The 27,887-nt window shown below is 52.3% G+C and overlaps 3 protein-coding genes across 4 annotated transcripts; 2 read left to right on the forward strand and 1 right to left on the reverse strand.

Annotated features, from left to right (window-relative positions):
• Positions 1–2,050: 2,050 nt before the first annotated feature.
• On the forward strand, positions 2,051–9,466 carry LOC149271916 (mitochondrial potassium channel ATP-binding subunit-like; the record flags this gene model as incomplete). The annotated part of the gene is made up of 16 exons (XM_089507004.1): positions 2,051–2,339; positions 2,469–2,624; positions 3,438–3,532; positions 3,840–3,945; positions 4,274–4,435; positions 4,648–4,733; positions 4,820–4,917; positions 5,816–5,921; positions 6,006–6,039; positions 6,144–6,274; positions 6,428–6,522; positions 6,877–7,010; positions 7,303–7,450; positions 8,288–8,538; positions 8,698–8,786; positions 8,908–9,466. Coding segments are annotated over 16 exons (2,539 nt in total), but the record flags the coding sequence as incomplete, so codon positions are not given.
• Positions 9,467–10,699: 1,233 nt separating this feature from the next.
• Positions 10,700–14,722, forward strand: LOC149271917 (cyclin-dependent-like kinase 5). 2 transcript variants are annotated; one of them, XM_089507002.1, is made up of 12 exons: positions 10,700–10,736; positions 11,408–11,496; positions 11,578–11,645; positions 11,898–11,958; positions 12,376–12,432; positions 12,691–12,786; positions 13,030–13,104; positions 13,196–13,292; positions 13,487–13,556; positions 13,675–13,735; positions 14,193–14,273; positions 14,636–14,722. In XM_089507002.1, the coding sequence occupies exons 1-12, from the start codon at positions 10,700–10,702 to the stop codon at positions 14,720–14,722; spliced, it is 879 nt and encodes a 292-aa protein (XP_089363128.1). The 2 variants fall into 2 exon arrangements, with proteins under 2 accessions (XP_089363128.1, XP_089363129.1); XM_089507003.1 differs by lacking the exon at positions 12,691–12,786.
• A 4,001-nt stretch (positions 14,723–18,723) lies between these two features.
• LOC149271918 (stonustoxin subunit alpha-like) lies at positions 18,724–27,461 on the reverse strand. The gene is made up of 3 exons (XM_089506999.1): positions 27,380–27,461; positions 19,548–21,571; positions 18,724–18,795 (listed from the first exon to the last, which is right to left on the reverse strand). The coding sequence occupies exons 1-3, from the start codon at positions 27,459–27,461 to the stop codon at positions 18,724–18,726; spliced, it is 2,178 nt and encodes a 725-aa protein (XP_089363125.1).
• Positions 27,462–27,887: the final 426 nt, after the last annotated feature.

Raw genomic sequence — 27,887 nt, forward strand, 5'->3', positions numbered from 1 at the left:
CTGTCTGTGGCCCCATTAATATCCCCACAGCCTTGGTATGTGGGCCCCTGGGGTCTCGGCCTGCCCGGCTGCGCCCGTCACACACTTGGCACGGACCCTGTCACAGTCTGTCTCGCTGTTCTCAGTAACCCCGCAGCCTGCGCCGCTCTCCGCTTTCCTGGAATAAAGAGACAGCGCTGAGCACATTCCCAGCTGACACCGCTGGCCGGACCCCAGCCCCGGAAATAACTGCCCCGGGTGGTAATCAGGCAGAGGGGGTAATTAGGGGCCGGGTGCTTCCCTCTCCATGACTGGATTCTGGAATGTAAGACCAAAGTGACCTTAAAGACACCCTGCCCCTACAACCTGTCTAAGGAGACACCCCGGTGCGTACGGTTATTGGCGCGGCTCGCCCCCCGCTCTATCCCCCAACACACTGGCCGATACTTCGCTACACTTCTGCTCATTTATATTCTCTGACGTCACTCAGTCATGCTCTAGGCACATGACAGACTCGGGCCAATACTGAGCTTCGTCGCCAGTAGGCGTGGAGTTTCCGTGTCCAGAGCTTCTCGTTACTCCCGGAGAGTCCCGGTGCTGCCATGCTGCTCCACTTCCTACAAGCCGGGATCCGTCGCTGCCCGAACGCACTAAGGTAACGGGACAAGGACCCATTAAGGTGGGAGCCGGCAACCTGCATGCCGCACAGCCCGCCGGGACATGTAGTTCAGAGTTTACTCGTTGGGGAGCGCGCGGGTACTTCGGGACTACAACTCCCGGCATGCAGTGCCCCGGCGCTCACACTGTGGGTCTGAGCAAAGTGCAATGAATGGGGCAAGAACTCCAGGGGGGGTGACCCCCAAACAGGGCATGAACTATTACTCCTGGGGGGGTTGACCCCCAAACAGGACATGAACAATTACTCCTGGGGGGGTTGACCCCCAAACAGGACATGAACTATAACTCCTGGGGGGGTGACCCCCAAACAGGGAATGAGCTTTTACTATTGGGGGGTAACCCCCCAAACAGGCCATGAGCTATTACTATTGGGGGGTAACCCCCCAAACAGGCCATGAGCTATTACTATTGGGGGGGGGTGACCCCCCAAACAGGGCATGAGCTTTTACTATTGGGGGTAACCCCCCAAACAGGGCATGAGCTATTACTTTTGGGAGGTGACCCCCCAAACAGGCCATGAGCTATTACTATTGGGGGGGTGACCCCCAAACAGGGAATGAGCTTTTACTATTGGGGGGGTGACCCCCCAAACAGGGCATGAGCTATTAATTTTGGGAGGTGACCCCCCAAACACAGCGTGAGCTATTACTATTGGGGGGTGACCCCCAAACAGGGCATGAGCTATTACTATTGGGGGGTAACCCCCAAACAGGGCATGAACTCTTACTCCTGGGGGGGTGACCCCCAAACAGGGCATGAACTCTTACTCCTGGGGGGGTGACCCGCAAAGAGGGCATGAGCTATTACTATTGGGGGGGGTGACCCCCCAAACAGGGCATGAGCTTTTACTATTGGGGGTAACCCCCCAAACAGGGCATGAGCTATTACTTTTGGGAGGTGACCCCCCAAACAGGCCATGAGCTATTACTATTGGGGGGGTGACCCCCAAACAGGGAATGAGCTTTTACTATTGGGGGGGTGACCCCCCAAACAGGGCATGAGCTATTAATTTTGGGAGGTGACCCCCCAAACACAGCGTGAGCTATTACTATTGGGGGGTGACCCCCAAACAGGGCATGAGCTATTACTATTGGGGGGTAACCCCCAAACAGGGCATGAACTCTTACTCCTGGGGGGGTGACCCCCAAACAGGGCATGAACTCTTACTCCTGGGGGGGTGACCCGCAAAGAGGGCATGAGCTATTACTATTGGGGGGGTGACCCGCAAAGAGGGCATGAGCTATTACTATTGGGGGTAACCCCCCCCAACAGGACATGAGCTATTACTATTGGGAGGTGACCCCCAAACAGGGCACATGGGGAGGAAGTACCCCTTAAGCTGACCCCAGAATGAACGCAGACCAGAAATAATTTTTTCTCTTCTGTCCTCCAGGTCCGCCGGCCTCCCTCGTCCCCCAGCCTGCCCGTCCCTGCGGCTTTACTCCGCACGCTGGACCTCGAGGTGGTCCCTCCGGGCCCCCAGGAGCGGACGGGCCCTGGCTGTGCTGCTGGTCCCTGCTGCCTTGTGCGCGGGAGGAAGAGTCGCTCTGTGCCAGCAGGACCTGAACAATAACCACCTGGTACCGGCCCCCGAGAGAGTCCTGCTGGAGCCCGAGTTTAACTGGGCCGAGTTCTGGAAGTACCTGCGGCCCCAGCTGGCGGCCCTGTTCACGGCAGTCGCGGTAAGAAAGCTCCTGTATGATAACGATGCAGCGGTTACTGTGGCCTGCCCCCCCCCCCCATCTGTCAGGGGCCGCTCGGGGGCCACACAGTCCGCTATTAGTATTTGATCCCCTTTTGGTTTTTATCAGTTGGCGTTTGGAGCCGCTCTGCTGAACATTCAGATCCCGCTTATCCTGGGCGAGCTGGTGAACGTGGTGTCCCGCTTCACCCGGGAGCATGCTGGGAACTATGTCCGCGAGGTGCGGGGTCCTGCCGTGAAGCTGCTGTGTCTGTACGGGGTGCAGGTGAGGCCATACTTCAACGGGAAGTCTGTGACCCTCCCCATGTACCGGTAACCCCCGTCTGTGATACCCCCCCCATACCGGTAACCCCCGTCTGTGACCCTCCCCATGTACCGGTAACCCCCGTCTGTGACACCCCCCCCCCATACCGGTAACCCCCCGTCTGTGACCCTCCCCATGTACCGGTAACCCCTGTCTGTGACACCACCCCCCCCCATACCGGTAACCCCCCATCTGTGACCCTCCCCATGTACCGGTAACCCCCGTCTGTGACACCACCCCCCCCATACCGGTAACCCCCCATCTGTGACACTCCCCATGTACCGGTAACCCCCGTCTGTGACACCCCCCCCCCCCATACCGGTAACCCCCCGTCTGTGACCCTCCCCATGTACCGGTAACCCCCGTCTGTGACCCTCCCCCATACCGGTAACCCCCGTCTGTGACACCCCCCCCCATACCGGTAACCCCCCGTCTGTGACCCTCCCCATGTACCGGTAACCCCCGTCTGTGACACCACCCCCCCCATACTGGTAACCCCCCATCTGTGACCCTCCCCATGTACCGGTAACCCCCGTCTGTGACACCCCCCCCATACCGGTAACCCCCCATCTGTGACCCTCCCCATGTACCGGTAACCCCCGTCTGTGACCCTCCCCATGTACCGGTAACCCCCATCTGTGACCCCCCGTGTTCTGTGTGTACCGCCCCGTGCGTGACAATCCTTGGTGTACCGGTAAGCCCCGTCTGTGTAAGTAAATGATTGTATCCAAGCTGTCACGGTTTGATCGGCGCTCGCTGCTGTCGCTCTCTCAGGGGCTGCTGACCTCGGGGTACATCATCCTGCTGGCTCGCGTTGGGGAGAGGGTCGCTGGAAGTATGAGGAAAGCCCTCTTCTCCTCCCTGCTCCGGTGAGTGTGAGGCCTCCTCGGCTTCCTTTTCAAAACACATTACTAATAATAATAATAATAACTATAGATATTCCGCTCCCCATCTTACGCGCTTCACCCTTTACTCCCTCCCCTCCCCCGGCTCTGTCTCGCGTGCCCCCCCCCCCCCGGCTCTGTCTCGCGTGCCCCCTCTCCCCCTGGCTCTGTCTCGCGTGCCCCCTTCGCCCCCCGGCTCTGTCTCGCATGCCCCCTCCCCCCCACGACTCCGTCTCGCGTGCCCCCTCTCCCCCTGGCTCTGTCTCGCGTGCCCCCTCTCTCCCCCTCGCAGGCAGGACATGGCGTTCTTTGACGCCCAGAAGACAGGACTTTTGGTGAATCGGCTCACCTCAGATGTCCAAGAATTCAAGTCGTCTTTTAAACAAGTCATTTCCCACGTAAGTAAACAAAACGCAGGGGCCCGGCCACCAAAAGCTGGCCCTTTATCTGACCTGAAAGAGGCCCTCGTTCCTTCCCACTCGCTTCACTAGCCCAGGAGTCTCGGGGGTCCGACCCCAGAAGCTTCTCAGAGCTTCTCCTGCGCCCGCCTGGTGTTTAGGCGACTCGGGAACGCTCTTTTTAGGATGGGTAGTTGATGCAGGGAGATTTAACCCAGTTGATTTAACCCTTTGTAAAACATTCTCCCATGACTGCGTACCGGAGGACAGACATTGACTCCATCGTCCCTCAATGCCCCCGACTCATTGTTTCCTTCTGGTGGCGCAGGGTCTCAGGAACCTCGCCCAGACCTTCGGCTGCTTTGTGTCTCTGTACTACATCTCCCCCAAGCTGACGGGGATGCTGATTGTGGTGATGCCGGTGCTGGTGGGAGCCGGAGCCCTGATTGGCTCTTTCCTACGCAGACTGTCCCGCCGCGCGCAGGAGCAGGTAAGAAACATTGCCCTTTCGCCGCCTCGTCCTCCGGGACGTCTCGCCGCCCCGTCCTCCCTGACGTCTCGCCGCCCCGTCCTCCCTGACGTCTCGCCGCCCCGTCCTCCCTGACGTCTCGCCGCCTCGTCCTTCTGCCTGTCTGCCCTTCCAGCCATATCCCTGTAAACATGGCGCTGCGCCACCGCACTGACCCCGTCTCTTTACCGCAGGTGGCCAGAGCCACGGGCATGGCTGACGAAGCCTTGGGGAATGTGCGGACGGTGAGAGCCTTCTCCATGGAGAGCAGAGAGGTGGAGTGAGTACGGGGTGGATGGCGGGCGTCGGACTGTCTGCGCGTTATGTCTTCTGTTATTCATGAATACGGCCGCTGTGTCTCCGCAGGCTGTACTCGGCCGAGGTGGACCAGTCCTGCCGGATGAACGAAGTGCTGGGAGTCGGGATCGCTCTGTTCCAGGGACTGTCTAACATCGCCCTGAACTGTGAGTAATTGCCACCCGTGAGCCATTCACTGCCGGGGGGATTCCGAGCCCGCCGCTGCCGAGCATTAAACGCTTTATTACAGCGTTACCGAGGGTCTCCGTGCCGATTCCACTCAACAAAATAACCCTCGGGGGAATAAAACGCAAAGAAAAGAGCGAGATCTACAAATATAACTTATTATTATTAAAAGTACTAATTTCCTCCTCCACAATAAAGGGAAACAAATGTAGCCGCCAGTAATTTCACCCCGTTCACCAGGTGACCCCGGAATTAGACAGTCGCCACTAGATGGCACTCTAATTCCTGCCTGATAGCAAGGGAGCCTAGAACTTATACAGAGGCTACCACCACATTCACTAGGTTTACCCTACAATAAATTTTCCATGCCTAGTGAATAATATTATTTAATATTATCATTATTAATAGTGACGGAAAGGAGCCTTGAACCCGTATCGAACGCCACAAAGTAAGAGTTCTGCTCTATAATAGACCCGAAAATCAATTTAGTGTAGAGCAACACTCATTAACGTGAATGGAGGTAGCCTCGATACGGGTTCTAGGCCCCTTTCCTTCACTGTTATTATTAATTATTATTATTCACTAGGCATGGAAGAAGAATTTATTGTAGGGTAAACCTAGTGAATGGGGTGGTAGCCTCTGTATAAGTTCTAGGCTCCCTTGCTATCAGGCAGGAATTAGAGTGTCATCTAGTGGCGACTGTCTAATACCTGGTGAACGGGGTGAAATTACTGGCGGCTACATTTTTTTTTTTTAAAGGGAATTAGTACTTTTCAATAATATTATCAATAAAAAAAAAAAGTATACAGAGATAGTGGAGCCGCCTGCTTATTTGTCCTCTCCGGGCCCCCGTACTGAGCAGACATTTGTGTTCTTCAGGCATTGTGTTGGGAACGATCTTTGCTGGCGGATCGTTGATGGCGGGGAACGAACTCTCCCCCGGGGACCTCATGTCTTTCCTGGTGGCTTCGCAGACCGTGCAGAGGTCAGTCCTGTAACTGGAGTCTTAGGTTTGCAGTCTGTCCTGGTTGTCCCCCCATCGCTGATGTCATTTCATTCCCCCTCTCAGGTCCATGGCTAATATGTCGGTGCTGTTTGGCCAGGTGAGTGCTTGGCCTCCGCCGCGTGTCCGGAGCATACTGAGGGTCGGGGCCGCATGGCTGAGCGCGCAGCACCGTGGGTTAATACATTCATCATTTCGCAATAGGTGGTCCGAGGGCTTAGTGCGGGCGGACGTGTCTTCGAGTTCATGAGGCTGGAGCCTGAGATCCCGCTGAGCGGAGGAATAAAGCTCGCCCAGCTGCAGGGGAACGTGGACTTCCACGGCGTCTGTTTCAGGTGGGACCCCTCGTTCCGTAGTAATTGGTGGTGATTTGGGGTCCGCGTTTGGAAACGATCGGTGCTGGGAAGCTATTAAGACACAATAGACTATGGCCCTTAAAACCAACATCATTTCATCGCTTCCTGCGGCTCTTTGTCTTCTGTCTTCAGTTACCCCACAAGACCCGGCCATGAAGTATTGAAGGGCTTCGACCTCCATATCCCGGCCGGCAAGACGGTGGCCATCGTGGGACAGTCTGGGGGAGGTGAGTTTGGATGGACCAGCAATGTAATTGAAAGGGGGAAAGATTACCTAGTGAGCTGGGAATACTGCGTGTAAATGATAAGGCTGGGATAAATGAATGTGAGGCGGTGTGTGTGTGAATGAAGCGTGGGTCATTGTGTGTGTGAATGGAGGGCACCAGGAGTGAGGTATTTGTGTGTGTGAATGGAGAGAGGCAAGCATAGGTCATTGTGTGTGCGTGTGAATGGAGGGCACCAGGAGTGAGGAATTGTGTGTGTGAATGGAGAGAGGCAAGCGTGGGGTATTGTGTGTGCGCGTGTGAATGAAGGACACGGAATGGAGGCGAGCCTCTAATAATCTCCCACACACCCTGCAGGGAAGTCCACTGTGGCTGCTCTTCTGGAGAGGTTCTATGACCCCCGGCAGGGCACGGTCCTGCTAGATGGAGCGGACATTCGCACCCTAGATCCATCGTGGCTGAGAGGAGAAGCGATTGGGTTCATTAACCAGGTATGGGTGCAGCAGGGCAGCTCATTCTCCAGCGTCGCTGTCTCTGATCCCCGTTACTCGCTCGCCTCTCCGTGTATCTCTTAACTCCCAAACACTGAACCGGGGGGGGGTCATTTACCCGCAGCATACGGCAGTTTATTCCAGCCCCGTGTAGCCCCGGGCAAGACGCACAGTGATCCGTGGGTTAAAGGTCACGGTGACCCCTGGATGTTGCCTTTTTTTGCGGCGTTGGGTTATTCGGTTGACATTCGTGGCCGGCGGCCGATATGTAAGAGCCCCCTGTGCCTTCCAGGAGCCGGTGCTGTTTGGTACGAGTATTATGGAAAACATCCGCTTCGGGAGGCCGGAGGCCGCTGACGACGAGGTTGTCGAAGCCGCTAAACAGGCCAACGCTGACGAGTTCATCCGCAGCTTCCCGGAGGGCTACGCTACGACGCTGGGTGAGTGCGCCTGTCCGGGGCTTCTCCCGGGGGCCACACAAACCGCACATCCACCATAAACGTGTTTCGATGGGGCGGTGGGGGGCATCGTGTTTGCCTGGAGGTGGGGGGCATCGCGTTTGCCTGGAGGTGGGGGGCATCGCGTTTGCCTGGAGGTGGGGGGCATCGCGTTTGCCGAGAGACGGGGGGCATCGCGTTTGCCGAGAGACGGGGGGCATCGTGTTTGCCGGGAGACGGGGGGCATCGTGTTTGCCGGGCGGCGGGGGGGGCATTGCGTTTGTCGGGAGGCATTGCGTTTGCCGGGAGGTGGGGGGCATCGCGTTTGCCTGGAGGTGGGGGGCATCGTGTTTGCCTGGAGGTGGGGGGCATCGCGTTTGCCTGGAGGTGGGGGGCATCGTGTTTGCGGGGAGGTGGGGGGCATCGCGTTTGCCGGGCGGTGGGGGGCATCGCGTTTGCCGGGCCGTGGGGGGCAATGTGTTTGCCGGGCGGTGGGGGGCATCGCGTTTGCCGGGTCGTGGGGGGCAATGTGTTTGCCGGGCGGCGGGGGGCATTGTGTTTGTGTTTGACGGGCCGTGGGGGGCAGTGTGTTTGCCGGGCGGCGGGGGGCATCGTGTTTGCGGGGCGGCGGGGGGCATCGTGTTTGTGTTTGCCGGGCGGTGGGGGGCAGTGTGTTTGCCGGGCGGTGGGGGGCAGTGTGTCTGCCGGGCCGTGGGGGGCAGTGTGTCTGCCGGGCCGTGGGGGGCAGTGTGTCTGCCGGGCGGCGGGGGGCATTCTGTTGCTCTCCTACCCCTACTGTTCGGTGTTTAATGGATCTGAATGCTATTTTTTGTTAATCAGGGGAGCGCGGGGTGACCCTCTCAGGGGGCCAGAAGCAGCGGGTGGCGATCGCCCGCGCCCTCTTAAAGAACCCGAGACTCCTGATTCTGGATGAAGCTACGAGCGCGTTGGACGCGGAGTCCGAGCGGGCCGTGCAGTTGGCGTTGGACCGCGTGGCGTCCGGACGCACCGTGCTGATCATCGCTCATCGGCTCAGCACAATCGCCGATGCCGACATCATTGTGGTCCTGGCCAAGGGCCGCGTGGCTGAGGTGAGATTCCCGGTGGCTCCGTGCCGAGGTTTATATAAATACTCCATACGTGCCAACCCCCCCGATACAGAAAGCAGATTTAACCCCCAGGCTATAGAGAAACCTCGAGGGGGAGCCGCGTCTGATCATTTGTTGTGGGTTTTGTTCAATTATCTACAGATCGGAAGCCATCGCGAGCTGCTGAGGAAGGGTGGTCTGTACGCGGAGCTGATACGGAGGCAGAAGCAGGAATCCTCGCGGAGCCGGGGGTCCGGAACATTCTGACCCTAACCGGACTTTACACCAAGAATAGGAATCAAACTGCGTGGGGCAGAGACGGGAGAGCCCACCCTGCCGCACCTCCGAGACCCCTTACCCCACCGGGCGCAGAGACGGGTCAGCTCCGCCTCCTGCGCCCCTTACCCCGCCCCCTTTACCCTGCCGCACCTCCCTTACCCCACCGGGTGCAGAGAAGGGACTGCCGGACCCTTCACCCCGTCGGGGCACAGAGACGGGACAGCTCCGCCTCCCGGGCCCCTTACCCCACCACGCCTCCCGGACCCCTTACCCCACCACGCCTCCCGGACCCCTTACCCCACCACGCCTCCCGGACCCCTTACCCCACCACGCCTCCCGGACCCCTTACTCCACCACGCCTCCCGGACCCCTTACTCCACCACGCCTCCCGGATCCCTTACTCCACCACGCCTCCCGGATCCCTTACTCCACCACGCCTCCCGGACCCCTTACTCCACCACGCCTCCCGGACCCCTTACTCCACCACGCCTCCCGGATCCCTTACTCCACCACGCCTCCCGGACCCCTTACTCCACCACGCCTCGCGGACCCCTTACTCCGTTCCTCCTGCTTCAGCCCCACAAGGTTTTATGAGATTCTTTTAACCTCGTTGAGACGACGCTGTCACGGAGCTGGACTTGACGGTAAATGAGGGGGCCGGGGATAGAATCGTTTCCTGCGTCCGCTTGTCAGGGGTCTCCCCGTCTCCTGTGGACCCCCTGCAAGGACTTGCCTACCTCACAGGACATTCGGCAGCCGCTGCCGATTGTCTAAACAATGAATCACCCAGGACCCCCGCACCGCCTGTCTCGTTACCTCCCCCCGCGCGTCTCTGGGACGGGACCGCGCGTGTCCGGCGTGATCCGGTATATCCCATAATGCCCCCCGTAACACATGCGGCTGCATGGGTCCTATAGACAGCTGCGTGTGTTTTATCTCGGTATGTTGTGTTCTCTGTACAGCGCTCCGGACTATGTTGGTGCTTTATAAATTATTTAATTATACCAGCCCGGTGTGTTCTGCATCGCATGTGTTTACTCTCTGGATTGTAAGCTCCTGGGCACAGAGTTCTCCTCACCTGTTGTTTCTGTAAGTCGAATCGATCTGTTTTTACTATGCGTTATGTCCTGTTCCCACCCGGTACAGCGCTACGGAATATGATGGCGATATATAAATCAATAAATAATAGTAAAGCTCTGCGGCACCGTTTAACCCTTCCTGACCCGGCTTGTATCGGGTGATATTTATTGATTCATTGGAGGCTCTCTCACCCGGGCCCATAATTAATAAAAACTTGGGACAAAACGACGTCTCCGATGGCTGGCGGTGCGTTACACTCGGGTCCGTGACGGTAGCGGGGGTGCGTTACATGCGAATCCCGCCGCCGGTTGTACAGTCCGGTCTCCATTATGTGACGTTGCCGCCTCACGGGATGATTTAAGAAGAGCAACAAACCGCAAAAAACAAATACCAGCTGAGTGCCTGCACGCCAACCCAAAAGCCTGGCCTGTGGCCTATATTATAAATATATAGTATTTTATCTACTTTATAAATAAAATTAAAAGAAAAAACACTTTTCCCCATCCCTCGGGTTTTTAATAATTTACTCCCCATAAGCAATAAGCGCGGGGTGCGCAATTATAAAGATAAGGTGTACTAATATGGCGGCTCACAAAGGGCGCGCCATGGCAAAGACGTCATCACTAGGGGCGCCTGCAGGAATGGGCATGGTCGGCGTCCTGGCCGTCACGACCTGTCTAACCTGTGGTGGAACGCTGAGAGTTGCGTTCCAAAGATGGGCTGTGATTGGATGAGCTTCGGTCGTGGCCGGGCCCAGGGCTGCGCATGCGCTTTACACACACACAGCGCAGCTGGCTGCGGCGCCATGCAGAAGTACGAGAAATTGGAGAAGATCGGGGAGGGTGAGAAGCCGGCGGGGGGAGGGTGAGAAGCCGGCGGGGGGAGGGGTCATGCGGGCAGTGGGTCAGGACAGGCCGGGGACTGAGGCCTAGCAGAATGAATGCCCACCCGGTTTACTACGGGTAGCAGGAGCGGCAGCGGCATCGCTAATATCTACCGTATTATCACTAATACATGCCTTGTCAGTGATACATGCCGTATTATTACTAATATCTGCCGCCTTGTCACTCATATTTGCCGAATTATCACTAATATCTGCCGCCTTGTCGCTCATATTTGCCGTATTATCACTAATATCTGCCGCCTTGTCGCTCATATTTGCCGTATTATCACTAATATCTGCCGCCTTGTCGCTCATATCTGCCGTATTATCACTAATATCTGCCGGGTCGCCGCGAGTATCTGCTGCTGGAATCTGGTTATAAGTACGCGCAGCCTGCGTGCGGTTATCGTGTCGTCTCATGGTCGCGGTAAAAGGTGTTTCGTGTCCTGTTTGTAAAGGACGGGGGGTCACCGGCAGGCCGTTTTAGGGCTGTTGTGGAGCTACAACTCCCAGGACCCTCAGCAGGCCGGCCGATGGCTTCCTGTCAGGTGTCCTTCCTCTGCGTTATTGTCAGACGTGGCCCCGTGGAGCGCCGCGTGTTTTCCGTCAGCCACGTGTTTGCTCTTTCAGGCACCTACGGCACCGTGTTTAAGGCGAAGAACCGCGAGACTCACGAGATCGTGGCCCTAAAACGCGTGCGATTGGATGATGACGACGAGGTAAGCGTCTGATTGGGAGGCGGACACAGTCCGTGAACAGGCCGGCCGTGGCTTCTAACCGTGTCTTGTTTGTCTGCACAGGGCGTCCCCAGCTCCGCTCTGCGGGAGATCTGCTTACTGAAGGAGCTCAAACACAAGAACATCGTGCGGTGAGGAGGCCACGCAGCCGCCACAGGATAGACCGCCGCGTGGCACCCCCTCCTTGGCGTGATTGTGTGGAACCATTAAGGGGTCTTTGCTTGCCTTGGTTGCTTTTTTGGTTAAACGGGGGGGGAGTGGCTGTTTGGGAAAATTTCTAAAGATGGGATCCTCTCTGCTTAAAACGAGCCACTGATAGCTCCACGTGTCTTGCCGTCCTCGTTGTTCTTAACGTGGCTCTGACGGTAAGCTCTTCTCTCCAGGCTCCACGACGTTCTCCACAGCGATAAGAAGCTGACGCTGGTATTCGAGTATTGTGACCAGGTGAGAAGACGTGGCCTCCTTTCGTGATGTGAAGACCACGGGGCCCCGACCTGTTATTAATGGAAGCTGCGCAGATTTCCACCCAAATGCTCACCATCCCCTGATTGGCCCCACTGCGGCCCCACGGTTGTGGCAGTGGTTGATTTGCCAGCCGTGGCCTGTCACATGTAAAGGGGGCCTCATTACAATCAGAAGCAGAACACACAGACTGGTGGTCATAACGTGGCCTCCATAACGGATTAAATGTTTAGGATTTGGTGCCGGCGGTTGTGTTCCGTGGCAGCGTGTCGGGGATGGGTATATATATATATATATATGTAGCGTGGTTTTGGGGGGGTGTTCCCGCGCAGGGACGTGTCTCCCACGGAAGGGGTGGCCGTGGGTCGGTGGCTTTCCTGACTCCTTTATTCTTTGCAGGACTTGAAGAAGTATTTTGACAGCTGCAACGGGGACCTGGACCCGGAGATCGTGAAGGTGAGCCCCGGCTCTGCGTGATGTTCGTGGTCGCTGCACTGGGCCGTGGACAGGTCACGTAACAAACTAACGAAGTCCACGTCCGAACAGATTTACCTACAAAGCCAGGGAAACAAAGTAACAAGCCTTACGTGGCACCTAATCCTAAACCTTGTGGGGGGAGTATATCAACTGCACTAATAAATGGTGGGACCTCACCGATGCCACACGTGGCCCATATGATATTGCGTGTCCCACTGATTGTCGTGTCCTTTCTAGTCCTTCATGTATCAGCTGCTGAAGGGTCTGGCTTTCTGCCACAGCCGCAACGTGCTGCACCGTGACCTCAAGCCACAGAACCTCCTCATCAACCGAGTGAGTAGCGCTGCCCACGGATTACCACGCCTGGCGTTTCATGGGGGCCCGTGGTTTATGGACCCCGAGTCCTGTTTTGGGGAGGTTGCCAGCTTCGTTCCTGGCCGTCGGTCTTAGTATAGACGTTTGTGGTATTTGCCGTGGTCTGTATTCTCTCCGTGCCCGTGGGGTTGCGCTCGTGGGCCCGTGGGGTTGCGCTCGTGGCCCCGTGTCGTCATCTCTCTCTGTCCCTTCTCTCCTCAGAACGGCGAGCTGAAGCTGGCAGACTTCGGCCTGGCGAGAGCCTTCGGCATCCCCGTGCGCTGTTACTCCGCAGAGGTCAGTCCCACGCGCTCTCGGTGGGTGGTCCAGTGGGCTGCGCTCGCTCTCGTGCCACGGAGTCGCTCTCTAATGTCTGTGTCGCCCCCAGGTGGTGACCCTCTGGTATCGGCCCCCGGATGTGCTTTTTGGCGCCAAACTTTACTCCACCTCCATAGACATGTGGTCGGCCGGCTGTATCTTCGCAGGTAATGAAAGAAGGGTGGAGCCACGCGTGTCACGTGTTTGTCAGCCTGTACATACGTGTGTCGTGGCTCCTCGGGGTCCGTGTGAAATGTTTGGGAAGTCCGCCGGGCAGCGTTTATCGTGTCTGCGGAGGCAGACCTGAGATCCTCGCCGTGGTTTGCTGACTCGGTAGGTAACCCGTTCTGTCGCCCCGCAGAGTTGGCCAACGCCGGGAGACCCCTGTTCCCTGGAAACGACGTGGATGACCAGTTGAAAAGGATCTTTCGATATCCTTCCGGGGGGGGGGGGGTACGATGGGGGGGTGGGTTTATTTCCCCGGATCCTCCATGCTGATTGGCCGTTCCTCTGGATTCATGTTCGTGAACATCCTTAACCCTTCGTTACGTTGCTCGGGACCCCGACTGAGGAGCAGTGGCCGGCTATGACCAAACTCCCGGACTACAAGGTGAGCGGCGGCTCGGCGAGACCCGGGAGACACTCTAATCCGGGAACGGGGTGTCTCTATTTTTGGGGCTCTGTCTGATGAGACGTGTTGGACCGTCCTGAGCCTGTTTGATCTCTTCCTGACAGTCAACCCGCATCTCTCTCGCCTCCCCCACCCGCGCTCCTTCTCTCTCGCCTCCCCCCCCCCCGCGCTCCTTCTCTCTCGCCTCCCCCCCCCCCCCCGCGCTCCTTCTCTCTCGCCTCCCCCCCCGCGCTCCTTCTCTCTCGCCTCCCCCCCCGCGCTCCTTCTCTCTCGCCCCCCCCCTGCGCTTTAGGGCAGCTATTGGTGCCTTCACAGTGACTGAGCCGTGACTTCCCGTATCGGTGGAAGAGTCTCGCGGTCACAGACCACACGCCGGTGCATCTCTGTGCCGACCCCGCTCACCGTCTCCCTCTCCCCCCCCCCCCTCTCATTTCAGCCGTATCCAATGTATCCGGCCACCACGTCGCTTGCGAATGTCGTATCCAAACTGAATGCCACCGGCAGAGACTTACTGCAGGTACTGGACGTAAAGCTGAACTCGGCCCTGGGGGGCCACCAAACCACTTCTTTACCCAGGAATGCCTTTCCCTGTCTGGCTCTGGGTCAGCGCAGGGCTACTAAGCACCAGTCCACGAGGGCCACAACAATTTGAATATCCCACCTTAAGCAACGGCATCTGAATTAAACATTCATTAAAACTACTATAATGGCATTCGCGAAATTCACGGCTGTTTGTGGCCCCCGCGGACAGGCAGTTAGCGATTGGTCCGCAGTAATTAATGCATGTTTAGCTCTCTGTTGAATTAACGTTGGTTAGTAGATGTATATCGGCTAACCCCCCCCCCCCCCATCTGACGTGGTTTTCTTCTCTGTCCTCAGAATTTATTGAAGTGTAACCCAGTGCAGAGGATTCCGGCTGACGAGGCGTTACAGCACCATTACTTCGCAGACTTCTGCCCCCCGTAGCCCTGAGCATCGAGCTGCCACGACCCCCCCCATCTCTCTCTTCTGCCCCCCCCTCCCTCTCCTTTGCCCCGTGATGTCCTGCATGTGAATCGCCCCCCTTCCTGTGAGATGCTGAAGGGTTCAGAGGGACGTCCCGCCGCTCCTCGGTGTCACACTAGACCTCCCCACTCAGTCACCGCTGATACCAATCCTTCTCGATGATGAAGAGCGAGCGGCCCCGGAGCCCTCGGGATCCTGCTTGCTTGCTTACCTACCCTGGCGCTCCCATTCCAGCTCTTCTCTACCCGACCGGAAGCCGCCGAGTCCCGTACGGCGTTCGCCCCGAACTTATTTATTTTCTTTCCCCTCCTCAGTTGTAAATTTTTAATGTACATTTTTGGACGATTTCTACGCATTTCTTTTACTTTGTAAATGTATTTTCAGTGTGAGAATTTAAATTTATTTTAGACGCCCCGACCAGTGGCTTAATTGTTTTTTTTTTTTTGTTTACTTTTTTTTAACTCTGCGCTGCCCCCAGGAGTGAAACCTGGAGCCCCTGTCAGCGAGATGAGCGTTTGGGGCCGTGGAGCTTGAATTGATCAGATTTTCAGCACTTGTAAAATAAGTAATTGTGGCCCCGCCGGGCCCCTGTTAGCGGTGGGTTTAGGGATGGTGGGCTCTGGTATCTGAGATCCCGCTCCAGCGCCTCCCCGCTGAGGTTCATCTGTGCTCTGAATATGCGCCGCGTCCTTCCGTTGGGATTACTGGCTTCCATGTCCGACGCGCGTTTAGTTTGTGAATAAAACCCAAATATGAGAACGTGGCTTTTTGGGTTCAGGAAAGAGAAAATGTTGGGTGAGTGAATGAAAATCTCCCGCCCGTTCTGGGCTTTTGTAATCCAGGGTCTGCGTGCTGGAAGTCGGCGTCACCCGAGGAACGGCGCAGAGACACGGTTTATGCGATTATAAAGCTAGAAAACGCATCTTGGAGTTTCTCGGTAGGGAAAGCGTTCCTGCGATATAAAAAATATATATTCATTCAGAGTCTGAAATGCTTCATTCATACAAGCGCTGGGGACCGGATACGCTATATGGACAAAAGTATTGGGACATCCCTCTGAGTTACTGAATTCACAGGTCCAGCAGCCACGCAGTCCACAAACACTTGTGACAAAATGAATTCCCGCACAGTGATGCGATAGGATAGGACGCGGGGCTCTGGCATAGGCTGGGTGGTGCTGTGATAGAGTGCGCTGCGTTCTGATAGGACGGGTGGTGCTGCGATAGGATAGGATGCAAGGCACTGGGATAGGGTGGGTGACGGCGCAACTAGATTCTAATTGGACAAAAGCCCAAGATTCACAAGCGCTATACGTGTGTTAGCTGCAAACAATTGCCCAACGTTGCTGCGATTGGACGCGTGGCGCTGAGATAGGAGGGGGGGCTGCTGCAATGTGTTTAGCAGCAACTCAGCCACGAAGCGGAAGACCACGTAAAGTCACAGAGCGGGGTCACCGAGTGCTGAGGCACATGGTGCGTAACCCAACACTCTGCTGCTTCCATAGCTGAAGAGTTCCCCAAACGGCCTGCAAGTGCCCCCAAACAGCTTATCTGTGCCATCTTTGCCCCTTGCCCACCCCTTCCATCATACGCTCTGACACACATATGTAAACACACTTACACAAATTACACATGCTAACATACACTCACACAACTCATGCTTACGCACATGCCATCTCACACCACTTACACATTCATGCTCTCACACACACATACATAAGGGCATTCATGATCACATACAGACCCTCTGCCTTATCTGCTTACCTCTCGCAGTTTTCTGTATGGCTGCTCTCAGTCTCCCCGCGGGGTCACATGATGTAACCTGACCCCAATACCTTCCTGCCTTCGGGTGCCGGTTCAAGATAGTTCAGAAAGGGCCTTTCCGAGCCGGACTGACCGGCCCTTTCTGAACAATTTTGAACAGGTACAAGGAGACAAAAGCAAGTGGTCGGAACGTAATGCAATCAAACCCAAAACACCTGGTGTGACAGGGCCAGGCTAGCCGGCTCATACGTTCATGTGAAGTTTAGCCGGGTCACGGAGCGCTTTTGTGTCCGGTTCCATATCCCGTGACCCGGTAATATTTTATATCGCGTTTTATTTTATAACCGGCCCAGAGACTGAATGTGGCTGCTGTTGGTTGAATTAATGGTCGAATTCTCCTCAGAAAGAGTTTTCATTTATTTGGATCATGCGCAGAATCGAGACGAGGCACGCAGCACACATACATAGCAGCGTTGTCTGATTACATGTTTGGATTACATGGTTTATATAACCTCTTATCTACTTCTAATAGCATGCATCGTTCTGATTGGTTACTTTTCAAGCAGGTTACGCCTTTTAAGCTGCATAATTAAGAATGGCCTAGACTTGACCCTTTGCATAGATATAAAAAAAGCATGGAGTAGATGTCTCGGCACCTCCCCCGGGTTAGCCCCCCATATTAAGAATTTTAACAAAAGATCATTGCAATTGTTAGATCCGGTTAGATCAAGTGTTTTTTTTGTTAGATCTACCACGCAGGAGGCGGTATTCACAATCCTATTTTGTGTACGGGGGATGGGTATACATACGGGTTGGCCCCCCTCAACTGAAATTTAGATTTTTAATGGATTTTGGTAGATATTCGTTAGATCCGGTAAGCTCAATAGTTTTTTTCGTTAGATCTATCACGCAGGAGGCGGTATTCACAATCCTTTTTTGTGCAGGGGGGTGGGTATACATACAGGTTGCCCCCCCCTCAACTGAAATGTGGATTTTGGTAGATATTCGTTAGAGCCAGTAAGATCAACAGTTTTTTTCGTTAGATCTAACGAATATCTACCAAAATCCATTAAAAAAATCCAAATTTCAGTTGAGGGGGGCCAGCCTCCCCTCATTAAATATGCAATATCTCAGTAATTAGATTAGATCTAACAAACATTTTGTCTGATCAAACCTGATCTAACGCAGAGCTATCATAATCAGTAACATTTTGTTGAAATTTTTGTTGAGGGGGGGCTGGCTACGGGTTAGCCCCCCCTGAAAAAAGATTGTTAATATTGCCTATTTTAGAGTAGATCTAATGTAAGAAAAGTTGATCAAACCTGATCTAACAAATGCCATGATCTTTTGTTAAAATTCTTAATATGGGGGGGCTAACCCGGGGGAGGTTGTCTTGGCAGAGTTTCATGGATAACCCGTGAATATATCCTGTTTTCTTGTCTTTGTCAGCAATAATATTTACGATAACAAGCGTTTTTCTAACACTGCAGCTCCGGCCTTCAAAAGGAACAATCAGGTAACCCGGCTGGGGCTCTTAATCAGCCAGCACAGCCCTGTCTGCCCCGACGGCCCCCGCACTGCAGGGGGGATAACACAGCTGGGGGAACCCATTGTATCCCTTAATCCCCTCACCTGATACATCCCCTGTATACTGATGGGATGGGAGTGATGGGATTGGGGGTTGGGTTGGGTGCTCATTTAATTGAGGTTATAAAGTTCTGTGTGTTTGTAAATAAAGTTCTTGTTTTACTGTGAATGGTGGTCTGGCTGATCCGTGGATAACAGGAGCTCCGTCTGAGGGACTGACTGGTGATTCCTCAGCCCTCAAACAGGGGGACTCGGCCTTGGGAAAAATTGTCTTCCACAAAAATGGTCCCTGGTGCCAAAAAGGTTGGGGCCCACTGCCCTACGAGCCCCGTCATAGTTGCGGCTGCTGCAACCCCTGTTATGAAACTGGAAACTCCCCAAAATCTTGTGGAAATCCTTCCCAGAAGAGCGGAAGCCGTTACAGCTGGAAAGAAAAGGTGAGTAGAAGAGAACATAAAGGTTCTGGGGAGGTGGCTCATCGGGGGAGGGGGCCCCAGCCTTTCTTATGAGGTCCCTGTAAAATGGTTTAATATCGTGCTGCCTTTTCTGGGAAATCTTCCTTAAAATGAGATCTTTGGATGGACTCTTTTTGTACGTCGTTCACAATCTGTTTCACCCTGCAAGCTGATGGACAATACCGGCAAACTGTCCCGATCCCGGAATAACGCAATACCGACGCACACTCTGCAAAAGCAGAAGCAGAGCAAAAAAAAAAGCGTTTACTTAGCTTCAGGTTACTTGAGCAGCACAGGGGAAGCTCGTCTCAGCCAGCGCCCTCCATCGAGAGGAACCGGACGCGACGACGCAGCCCCACGCTCCAGCAGAGCTTCCGATGAATAACCGAGCAACGGACGTTTTATTACTCCGAGCCGGATGGTGACGGCACAACTAGATTCTAAGCCCAAGATTCACAAGCGCTATATGTGTGTTAGCTCAGGCGCTCTGCGAGCAATAGCCTGTTAGTATGTGTGACTATCGCGCAGTACGGGGCCGAAGGGGCCGGGATAGAAAAACAACTCCCATCACACACACCCTCTCTGGGGCATACCTTTGGTTGCCAAAAGCCATCATCATTGCTGAACAGGTTTCCCTTCATGTGCCGTCTGTACTGCTATCTCCATGGAAACACGGGGGGGGGGGGCAAAGTATCTGCCCTACCTTCTTCACTCCCACCACAATCCTTCCTTACCACCTCCCCATTACATACCTTTGGCGGGAGGCAAATACCCATTAATAGAAAAAATAAGGCTGGTAGTAGTAGTAGTAGTAGCTACAGAGCAGCATGTACCAGCAACACGAGAACTTTACTTTCGCTTACTGATAATATCACCCTATTTACCATCTCTGGGTTTTCTTTTCCCAGCACGCGATATCCAGAAGCGGAAGCGGTGGGTTTCGAGCCGGTGTACGGAGGGCTGAGCGTTTAATTAATTTACGGCCCCTGGGGATTCGATGACTTTCGGTGCCTCTTCTCCTGCCGTGGTGCTCAGGATCTCCTCGCTCGGGTTGCTCTCTCTATTATTGCCACAAACGGCCGACACGCGGATGTTATACGTTGTATTCGCACTAAGTCCCTCGATAACATGGCTTTCTGTTTTTGTTGCCGTTTTGACTTCGAGCCATACGTCGGAACTTTGCTCTTTATACTGAAGCTTGTACTGCCGTATCACGACTTCCCGGCTCACCACGGACGGAGCCTTCCAGAACACTCTAATGGAGGAGGAATCGGCAGTGGTTTGCGGCTCTTCGGGCGGACTGGTTGGAAGGGTCTCAGCACTCGTGACGTCACTCACCTGGCTCTGTCCTGCTTTACACACGGCCGAGTATCTGAACTGGTAGGAAGAGCCGGGCACTAAGTTTGGGAGCTCACCCTTCTCGGCTTTCTGCACAGGCAAAGAAACCCAGTTACTCGACCAGTGACTGCTATACGGGTACTCCAATCGATACCCTTCGATAAAACGTCTTCCGAATTCCGCCGGCTGGAGGCTCAGCTCCACGGAGTTGTGAGTGATCTTGGTGAGCGAGGGGGGATTCGGTTTAGACGGAGGCTCAAAATCCAGACTGTCTAATTCTCCCTCTCGATACAAATAGATAGAAATCCCCGGATAATTTCTTTCTCGAAGCGACGTGATGACAAACTTTGTCCTGGAGTTAGTAGAGTTAGCCTGAGTGAAGGCCTGGAACTCCTTCACATATTGCCTGACCTTTCCAGACATCCCTCTTTCTTCAAACCACAGCAAAGAGCTTGCGTACCGATAGCTCTGATAGTAACACATAGAGTTTATTTGGTTTTCATTGATCCAGTAACTTGTATCGGTCAGGTATGGCACAACTGGACAAAAGGCAATTATGTTAAAGCAGACGGCGTAATCAACATACAAACTGAAAAGAAATTCTCTGAGTTTCTCCTTGGTGGATATAACTGGGATTTGGCACAACGCGTTTCGCAGAGCGTACATAAAGTCCATCTCTTTGCGTGTTTTGCTCAAAAAGTCATTAATGTAGTATTCTCGAAATGGAGACGACTCTTTTCTTCTAAGGATCTCGGCCATCACCCCCTCATCCATTTCTCCTCCTCGTATAGCGGGCAGCGTTTGCGAGAGCCGGTTCTGGATCTGATGGATGCATTTCTTACAGTTCTCCCTAAGCTGACGGGTTCCCGTCTCGAGGTCCGGGAAGGACTTGGCAGCCGGATGTCTCATCAGATCGTTGCACTGCATGTCGACCTCCGCCATGTACTGCATCATATACTCTATTTTCAAGAAAAGGTTGACGCTGATCTCCCGAACTAGGCGAGTGGCTTTATCGTCCAGGCTCTTCAGCGGGTGAAGCCAGACTCTCAAAGGCACAGCGTTTTCTCCGTTCTCTCCCAGGAGATTGGGGAGGCTGCTGTAGATTTTAACGACCTCGTCAAAGGTCAATTGACTCGTCTGAAGAGCAAAGTCCCCGTAAAACGTGCACTTAACTTTAGGGGTCATCTTGTTGTCACCATTTTTTTGCTCGCCGGAGAGTTGCGGTATTCTGCGGACCATCGCCTGAAGATTCCCTTCTACCTCCGACAGCTTTTCTGACGAGGACACATCTTGATCAAATATAAAGAAAGCCTGAGCGCCATACAAGATCCCGGTGACGATGTGGGTGGCCGGCAGTTTGTCAGTCCTGCCAGACACGTCGTCTGCACACAGGTGGCCCACGCCAAGCTGCGTGAACTTGGTGGTTCTGGAGTATTTCAGGGTGACTCTGGCTCGTTCTTCTGACCTTTTTGTATCGTTCAGGAACTTTGCGGACCCCCCAACTTGCACCAGGCCGCAGAGGAAACTGGCTTTTAAGGCAGCCTTCATTTCCAGGGCAGATGATTTATCGCAAACAGTGTCCGAGGTTATAACCTCGAAGGAGGTGCTATTCTGAGGGCTCACAGAGATGTCCTTTTCCAGAGCCTCCCTCTTCCAAAATGAAATGCCTGTTAGAAAGGAGAGTTTTGGTCACACACAGGCATGTTTCTTCTTAATGTTTTATTAATATTTAATATGTCCGGCCATGAGATATCGTCTCTCTCTGCCTTCAGACTTCCCACCACTGGCCAAAGTTGGCCCATTAGCCCCTCTGCTCCAGGGTGGAGCGATCTCCCTTGTAACTGACCCATATTCACTATGGAGGACCCTGTAACCAGCACAATCTCCATAGTGAACTTACGCTGTGCCGCGCATGCAGCATGGTGGGGTAGGACACCATACCCCAGCATAGCGGAAGGTAGCCATGGGTCAGATCTAGGGCAGAAACCAACCCAGATGTGCCTCTGGTCACTGCTATGACTACCAGAACGGTAATAATGAAACACAGGCCAAGTGACAGGTGCGTGTCATACTGCTTCAGAATTGTACCTACATTTTATGCTGAGGGCACTAAGGGGTAATTAGGGCCACCGCCAGCTAAGGCTAGAGGGCAGATCTGCCAGGGGCGTCTCTTCTTAAACTAAGCTGCCCACCACTGGTGGAGGGTCGTGGATCTCACTCTAACCGGCCCAAGATAAACGCAGAGCGAGGTCTGTTCATACGCTGTTCAACATTTCAACTGATGCTGAGCAGGACAGACCTCACACTCCCATCACAGGACCAAGGAAAGAGATGGGGAGAAAGAGAAGAGACTGGGAAAGGGAAAAATTGTGAGAAGATAATGAGAAAGGGGAGAGATGGGGGAAAAGGGGAGAGATAGTAAGAAAGGGGAGAGATAGTAAGAAAGGGGAGAGAAAGATAAGAGAGAGACAACAAAGAAGAGAGAGATAGGGGAGCGATATAGAGAAAGGGAAGATAACGAGAAAGAGGAGAAATGGATAGAATGGGGAGAGATAATGACCCCTTATAGATAACTGACTGCAGGGTCCCATGTGGGTGTAAATGCGAGTGACCATGAATGTGGAGATTAAGCGCGTGTTAGTGAGTATGTAACTGTGTCGGAGTGATTGTGTAAGTCTGCGCTAATGAGAGAGTTGATGTAAAACAAATGTGTGCCACTTAGTATGTAAGTTACTGGGTGAGAGGCGAGGGAAAAGATGCAGATATAATAATAAATACGAGTAGAGATAGGGAGGGGATATGGGGACAAAGGGGAGAGATAAAGAAAAAGAAGAGATTGCGATAGAGGAGGGAGATAACGAGAGATGAGGAGAAAGGAGAGACATGGGGAGAGATAAGTTGTAGAAGGAATAATGAGAAGTGGGGAAGATAAAAAGGGTAAAGAGAAAGAGGAGGAGCGAGAAAGGTGGGATGATCAAAACAACAAAGAAGTAAAAAAAAAAAAAAAAGGAAAGCAATAAACAGAAAGATGGAAAGAAAAGCGAGGGGAAGGAGAGATAAAGAGAAGATCACAGAGCAGGGGAAGAGATAAAGAAAAAGGGGAGAGAACGGGAGAGATAGGGAGGAAATGGAGAGCTAAAGGGAGAAAATGGAGAGATAAAGGGAAAGAAGAGAGCTAAAGGGAGAGCTGAGATAAAGAGAAACGTTAGAAATAATGAGAAGGGGGAGGATCGAGAGGAGACCAGAGACCCCGCCGAGAGGAGACCAGAGACCCCGCCGAGTGGAGACCAGAGACCCCGCCGAGTGGAGACCAGAGACCCCGCCGAGTGGCGACCAGAGACCCCGCCGAGTGGCGACCAGAGACCACTATGAGTACAATCAAGGTGTGGGGAAAGTCCATATGTAGTTATTATAGGGTTAAAATTGGATGCCTAAAGCAGATACTTGGTTGCTGGAAATAAAGAAACCAGAATTTTGTTAAGGTATAAATGTTTTGCAAATATTTGTGCGTGTGCATGTATATACACGTGTGTACAGCGACCACTCCCAAAGTGCTCTCCAATCTGCTTTGTATGTGTGAGCATGGTGGTGTATGTTTAACCCCTTCGCGACCAGGATGTACCAGGTACGTCTCCACAATTGTGGTGATTGCGGGGGCGCTGCTGCTGTTTGCCCAGGCGTCTGGCAGACCAGCACAGCCCCCCGAGCCTTCGATCACTCCCACCGAGCGATTCCGTAGGCTCAAAACGCAATCCCGTTTTCAGGGCACCATGTGACCATGTGTCCAGGCAGGACCGGCAACATCAGAAATGGTGTTAACCCCTTCAATGCCGCGATGGTGTATGACACCATCGCGGCACTGCAGGGGTTAATATTTGTCCCCACAATCTTGTGGGGACTAAATATCAGTCAATGCTGTGCTCAAACGGAACATCAGCATTGAAAGAGTTAAAAAAAATACATACAAAAAATAATCATTTAAAAACTAAACAGCACTGACCTGAAATTCCAGGACGCTTCCAGGTCAAATGCTGTGAGTTTAAAAACTGCTGCAGAACCAATCAAAAGTGGGCTGATGATGATCAGATCCCTCCTGGCCAATAGGAGTGATCGGATCATTATGGCGGCCCCTGGATGACCCTTAGAAAGAGAGAGGGGTCATCTAGTGTAATTATGAAAAAACACAAATAATAAAAAATACATCATTATTACCTCATCACTTGTTGGTGACATTTAAGTCAGTGATTATAGATCAGTCTCCCTGATCGATGTCAGACTCGTCACTTACCAGTAATCTGACTAAAAAATATATTTGAAAAAAGTTTAAAATTGAACTGCGCATGTTCCAGTTTTGGCTCCACAATGTCTGAGAAACATGACTTATCTATGCATGTGGGGTACCGCTGCACTCGGGGGGGGGGGGGGGGGTGGACACAACCTCCACTCCTGCCGGGGCATCTATGACTGCATCACATGACCTTCCGATCCACAGACAACCTGCACGTCTGCCGACACTTTCGCTGGAGCTTCTATGAACGAGCAGTCTAGAGAAACACTGGTAAGTCGATGGTGGGGGGTAAAAGGGCTTTCTGGAGGCAGAGGGGCATATAGGGGGTTTAAAGGAATACCAGGGAGGCAGAGTGGCATATAAGGGGGTAAAAGGCATAACTGGGGGCAGGTTGTCAAATAAAAGAAAATAAAACCAAGAAATGCATTTTCCTCATAGTTTTTATTCAACATGAATTAATAATTTACTAGTAAAGCTGTTTTCTTAAAGGGTCGTCTTATATTCAGGCTCTTCCCCCCCCCCCCCCCCAATTAATATTAAAAATTTGGGGGGGGGTCGTCTTATAATTGAGCAAACACGGTACCTTGGAATGTCATCTTTCAAAAAGATATACTTTTGTTTAGCAGTTTTTATTTTTCTGGTCTCTATTGGGGCAACTCCCAGCAAATGACATTTAACCCCTTAATGGCCGATGACGGTTCAGGGCCGTCATGCAAAAACGGTCTAAGAATGACCTTTGGGGGTCCTGAACCGCCATTAAATTGAAAAAGCTTTGAAAGTGATAAATGATCCACTTTCCTCGCTTAAACGGGTCTCCAGACCCTCTTGAGAACTCTGGCTCCACTTGCAGGTTGAACACAGGTACTGCACTCACTCATGCAAGTCAATGGAGCCCAGCTTTCTAATCACTACGTAATTAAGTGAAATATTAAAAAATATAGAAGAAAAAAAAAAACTGCTTTAATAAAATTTTTTTTAAAAAAAGCATGTGCTTACATTTAAAAATAATTATGCAGTGATGTCACCAGAGGAACCAATCATCAAAATGTAAAATAAAAATGAATAAAAAAAAAAGTTTGTTTTTTTATTATGAGCAAGTGCTAAAACTAGTGCTGTATCTTCCCAAAAATACTCGACATGGAAAGAGTTAATAAAATATTTTTTCAAATACCCAAGGGGTGTCTGATTTAATACAAAATATATGTTTTGATGAGGTAAATTGAAGTGGCCGGCTTTAAAGATGTTCTAAAGAGGAGATGGAGGCAGAATCACCAAATGACCACCTGAATTACGCACGTCCCAGCCAAACAATCTGAAAAACCCCTGCATGGGGGGTATCACCGGGAGATGTTGCTGAACACATATCGGGGTGTTTGACATATACCAGGACCTGAATATTAATAACTAAATTATAATTTGTGAGAAAAAAAATATTAAAACAAATTACTATTACAAAGTTTGACAAAGTGTGGTTGTATAATTAGTGCATGGAAAGGGTTAAAAAGCCAGCATTTGAAATACCCTGGGGTGTCTAATTTTTTAAAGATATATGGTTTGATGGGTTAAATTGAGTTAACTGGCTTCAAAGATGTTCCAAAGAGGAGATGGAGGCTGAATGACCAGGAGGGGTTGGAAATCATAAAACGCTACTTTTACTTATTGCCCTATAACTTACAAAAAACAGCAAAAAAAAAAAAACTAAAACATTGGGTATTTCTAAACTCAGGACAAATAGTAGAATCTATTCAGCTGTTTTTTGTTTTTTTTTTCAAATTTTTGACACGTTTTATTTTTTTATAGAAAATTAGATAATATGATAAAAAAGCGGTATCTGAAGAAAGCCCTCCTTCTCCTGAAAAAAGAAAAAAAACAAAACAAACAAAGAAAAAAACATATTACATTACATCTAAACACGAGCTCCGCAAAAGCGTTAACTGCCTCGGCCCCTTAAGGGGTTAAAAAAAAAAGTCTTGTTTAGAAACAGATGCGCGTCATTCATATTTAACCCTGTAAGCGCCAAAATAAATGAATACCAGGCATATGAGATGTTTCCAAAATCAGGACAAATACACTTTGAGGTTTTTTTTTTCCTATTACGCTGGTTATATATAGTTTTTATGGGTGAAACGGAAAATATTTCCCTTGTGACATAATGAGCTGTCATACAGGGGCCCAATGTACTCAGAGATGGCCCCAGCCTGGCTGCCAAGCAGGCAGGAACTCCATTGTTAAACTAATCCCATAACAGGATGGCTGCCAGGGGGAGATTCAGTAGCTAAAGGGGTTAAAGGTTGGGTTGTCTACCTGTTTATCAATGTTAATTTATGTTAATGAAGTTCTGTGGTTATATGAGGCTATGTTTTACATCAATAAACTGTTCATTCCTGCTGTACTCAGTTCAAGGTAGTTGCGTCTACTTATTGGGTGCACATAGCAGGGTTCCAAGGTGCGCATGCTGGCTGGTGCTGGAAGTGATTCCGGGGACAAGAGGAGGATACTGGGTGATCTCTGGGAGTTACTACAGCTCTCTCGGTGAACCCGTTACATCCCTTTCTTCCTAATTTCCCCCCCACATTTTTAGATATTTTTCATACTGAATGATGGTTTATATATATATATATAATTATTATTTCAAAAGATATTTCACAAATATACGATTGGGGGGGGCACTAATTGAGAAGAGAGAATTTACAGCTGAAGAAAAACAGCAAAAACACAAAAAAGTGGTAAAAAAAAAAACCCTCGGTCCTTAAGGGGTTAAGCGCAGGTGTTAGCGTGTGTGTGGTGGGAGTGTTAGCGTGGGAGTGTTAGCGTGTGTGTGGTGGGAGTGTTAGCATGTGTGTGTAAATGTGTATCAGCATGACTGTGTAAATGTGTGCGTTGGTGTTTGCAGTGGGAATCTGTAAAATGCGTGCTAGTATGTATGTTAACCATACAGTGCTGGGCGTTCAGGTAGAAGTGGACTGATCTGACAACACCATTGGGATAAAAATATTAACACCATCCCACCATTCCATCCATAAGATGAGCATTTTTTGTGCAGCCAAACCTCCCCCCCCCCCCGCCCCATTCCGGAATCACGCGCTCATTCTGCGGAGACTTTCTAAATGAAGAAGCATCAGAATTCCGGCAGTCAGTTTTATTCCCGAAGCGCCCCGTATCAGCTGCCCAACAGCAGAAGCAATACCTGGAACTAAGCTGTCATCCCGACAGTCATAGAGCATCCCCAGGGAGAAGGGGCGTCCGAGGGACGGGATCTCGATGGTCATGACGTCAGCCGCACGGCGTAAAACCAAGTCGCGGGTCCCGATGGGGAGCGGGATTCCGAATCACGAGACGTCACCTAGCGGGAGAGACAGCTTATTGTAACAGCGTAGTGCGGATCGTCGCGTTACTAAAACGGTAGAACGTCCAGGTCTAAATAACCCCATAGATATAAATATAACCCCCCTTACGTGTATCCCACGGGGGCAGCTGTCGCTTGGGGGGCAGCAAATTGCTGATTGGCTCAGCCAGTCTTTGCGGGGAGAGGATTTCAGGACAGGAAGATGCTAATTATGCCGCGAGGAGCGGGGCGTACGGGGTGTCTCCGGTATAAAGTTCTATACATTCAGAAATCTACAGAAGAGAGCCCAGACCTCAGAGACGGTTCAGCGGCTGCCGGGTCCGGCCCCCGCTCCTAGTCACCGAGTTGG

The sequence above is a fragment of the Sceloporus occidentalis genome, unplaced genomic scaffold (assembly GCF_023333645.1).
Source record: "Sceloporus occidentalis isolate IW3139 unplaced genomic scaffold, rSceOcc1.0.p SCAF_449, whole genome shotgun sequence".
NCBI lineage: Eukaryota > Metazoa > Chordata > Lepidosauria > Squamata > Phrynosomatidae > Sceloporus > Sceloporus occidentalis.

Excerpts from the sequence above, each read along its gene's own strand:
- LOC149271918 (XM_089506999.1), bottom strand. The coding sequence starts at position 27,461 with ATGACCATCGAGATCCCGTCCCTCGGACGCCCCTTCTCCCTGGGGATG. Across the intron at positions 21,572-27,379 it reads GGATGACAGCTTAGTTCCAG|GCATTTCATTTTGGAAGAGG; the intron begins GTATTGCTTCTG and ends CCTTTCTAACAG. Across the intron at positions 18,796-19,547 it reads TCATCGAATCCCCAGGGGCC|AGTGTGCGTCGGTATTGCGT; the intron begins GTAAATTAATTA and ends CTGCTTTTGCAG.
- LOC149271917 (XM_089507002.1), top strand. The coding sequence starts at position 10,700 with ATGCAGAAGTACGAGAAATTGGAGAAGATCGGGGAGG. Across the intron at positions 11,959-12,375 it reads TATTCGAGTATTGTGACCAG|GACTTGAAGAAGTATTTTGA; the intron begins GTGAGAAGACGT and ends TATTCTTTGCAG. Across the intron at positions 14,274-14,635 it reads CCGGCAGAGACTTACTGCAG|AATTTATTGAAGTGTAACCC; the intron begins GTACTGGACGTA and ends CTCTGTCCTCAG.